This window comes from Eimeria mitis, genomic scaffold (genome assembly GCF_000499745.2).
Source record: "Eimeria mitis Houghton genomic scaffold, Emh_scaff541, whole genome shotgun sequence".
Lineage (NCBI taxonomy): Eukaryota > Apicomplexa > Conoidasida > Eucoccidiorida > Eimeriidae > Eimeria > Eimeria mitis.
The window spans coordinates 15,155-15,713 of NW_013573683.1; the positions used below are offsets into that span (position 1 = coordinate 15,155).

At 61.0% G+C, this 559-nt stretch overlaps 1 protein-coding gene across 1 annotated transcript in view; it reads right to left on the bottom strand.

Annotated features, from left to right (window-relative positions):
* The window catches only part of EMH_0015660 (ATPase, AAA family domain-containing protein, putative), a gene marked incomplete at both ends in the record, with an annotated part of 4,305 nt that extends 3,970 nt beyond the window's left edge, over nucleotides 1-335 (bottom strand). Inside the window, one exon of the mRNA XM_013500445.1 lies at nucleotides 1-335. Coding sequence (XP_013355899.1) covers nucleotides 1-335 — 335 coding nt within the window.
* Between the last annotated feature and the right edge of the window lie 224 nt (nucleotides 336-559).

Here is a 559-nt window from a genome sequence, read left to right on the forward strand (position 1 = left end):
CTGGAGCTGCTGTCGTTGCTGCTGCTGCCGTCGTCAGCGCTCCCGCTGCTGCTGCCGTCAGTGCTGCTGCTGCTGCTGCTGCTGCTGCTGCTGTTGCTGCTGCTGCTGCTGCTGCTGCAGGGTTGCTGCTGCTTGTTTTCTAGGCGAAAGACTCGCTGTGAGCCCTCCACCAGCCGCAGCTGCTGCAGCGTCTTCGTTGATGCATAGAGCATGCCTCCTGCTGCTGCTGCTGCTGGCTGCTGCAGCAGCAAGGTCACCTGCAGCAGCTCAGCAGCAGCAGGGGGCCCCTCAGCCCGCGCCTTCTGGCGGGCGGCTTTCAGGTCAGTGCTGTGCATAGCTGCTGCTGCTGCTGCTGCTGTTGCTGCTGCTGCTGTTGCTGCTGCCGCTGCAGCTGTTGCTGCTGCTCTTATGGCTGTTGCGCTCCTACTGGCGTGCTGCTGCTGTCGTTGGTGTTGCTGCTGCTGCTGCTACCGTTGCTGAGACGAAGGAGCTGCTGCAGCAGCAGCAGCAAGGCTTCTGCTGAGAACAGCAGCACAAAACGATATATCTTAAACTATAA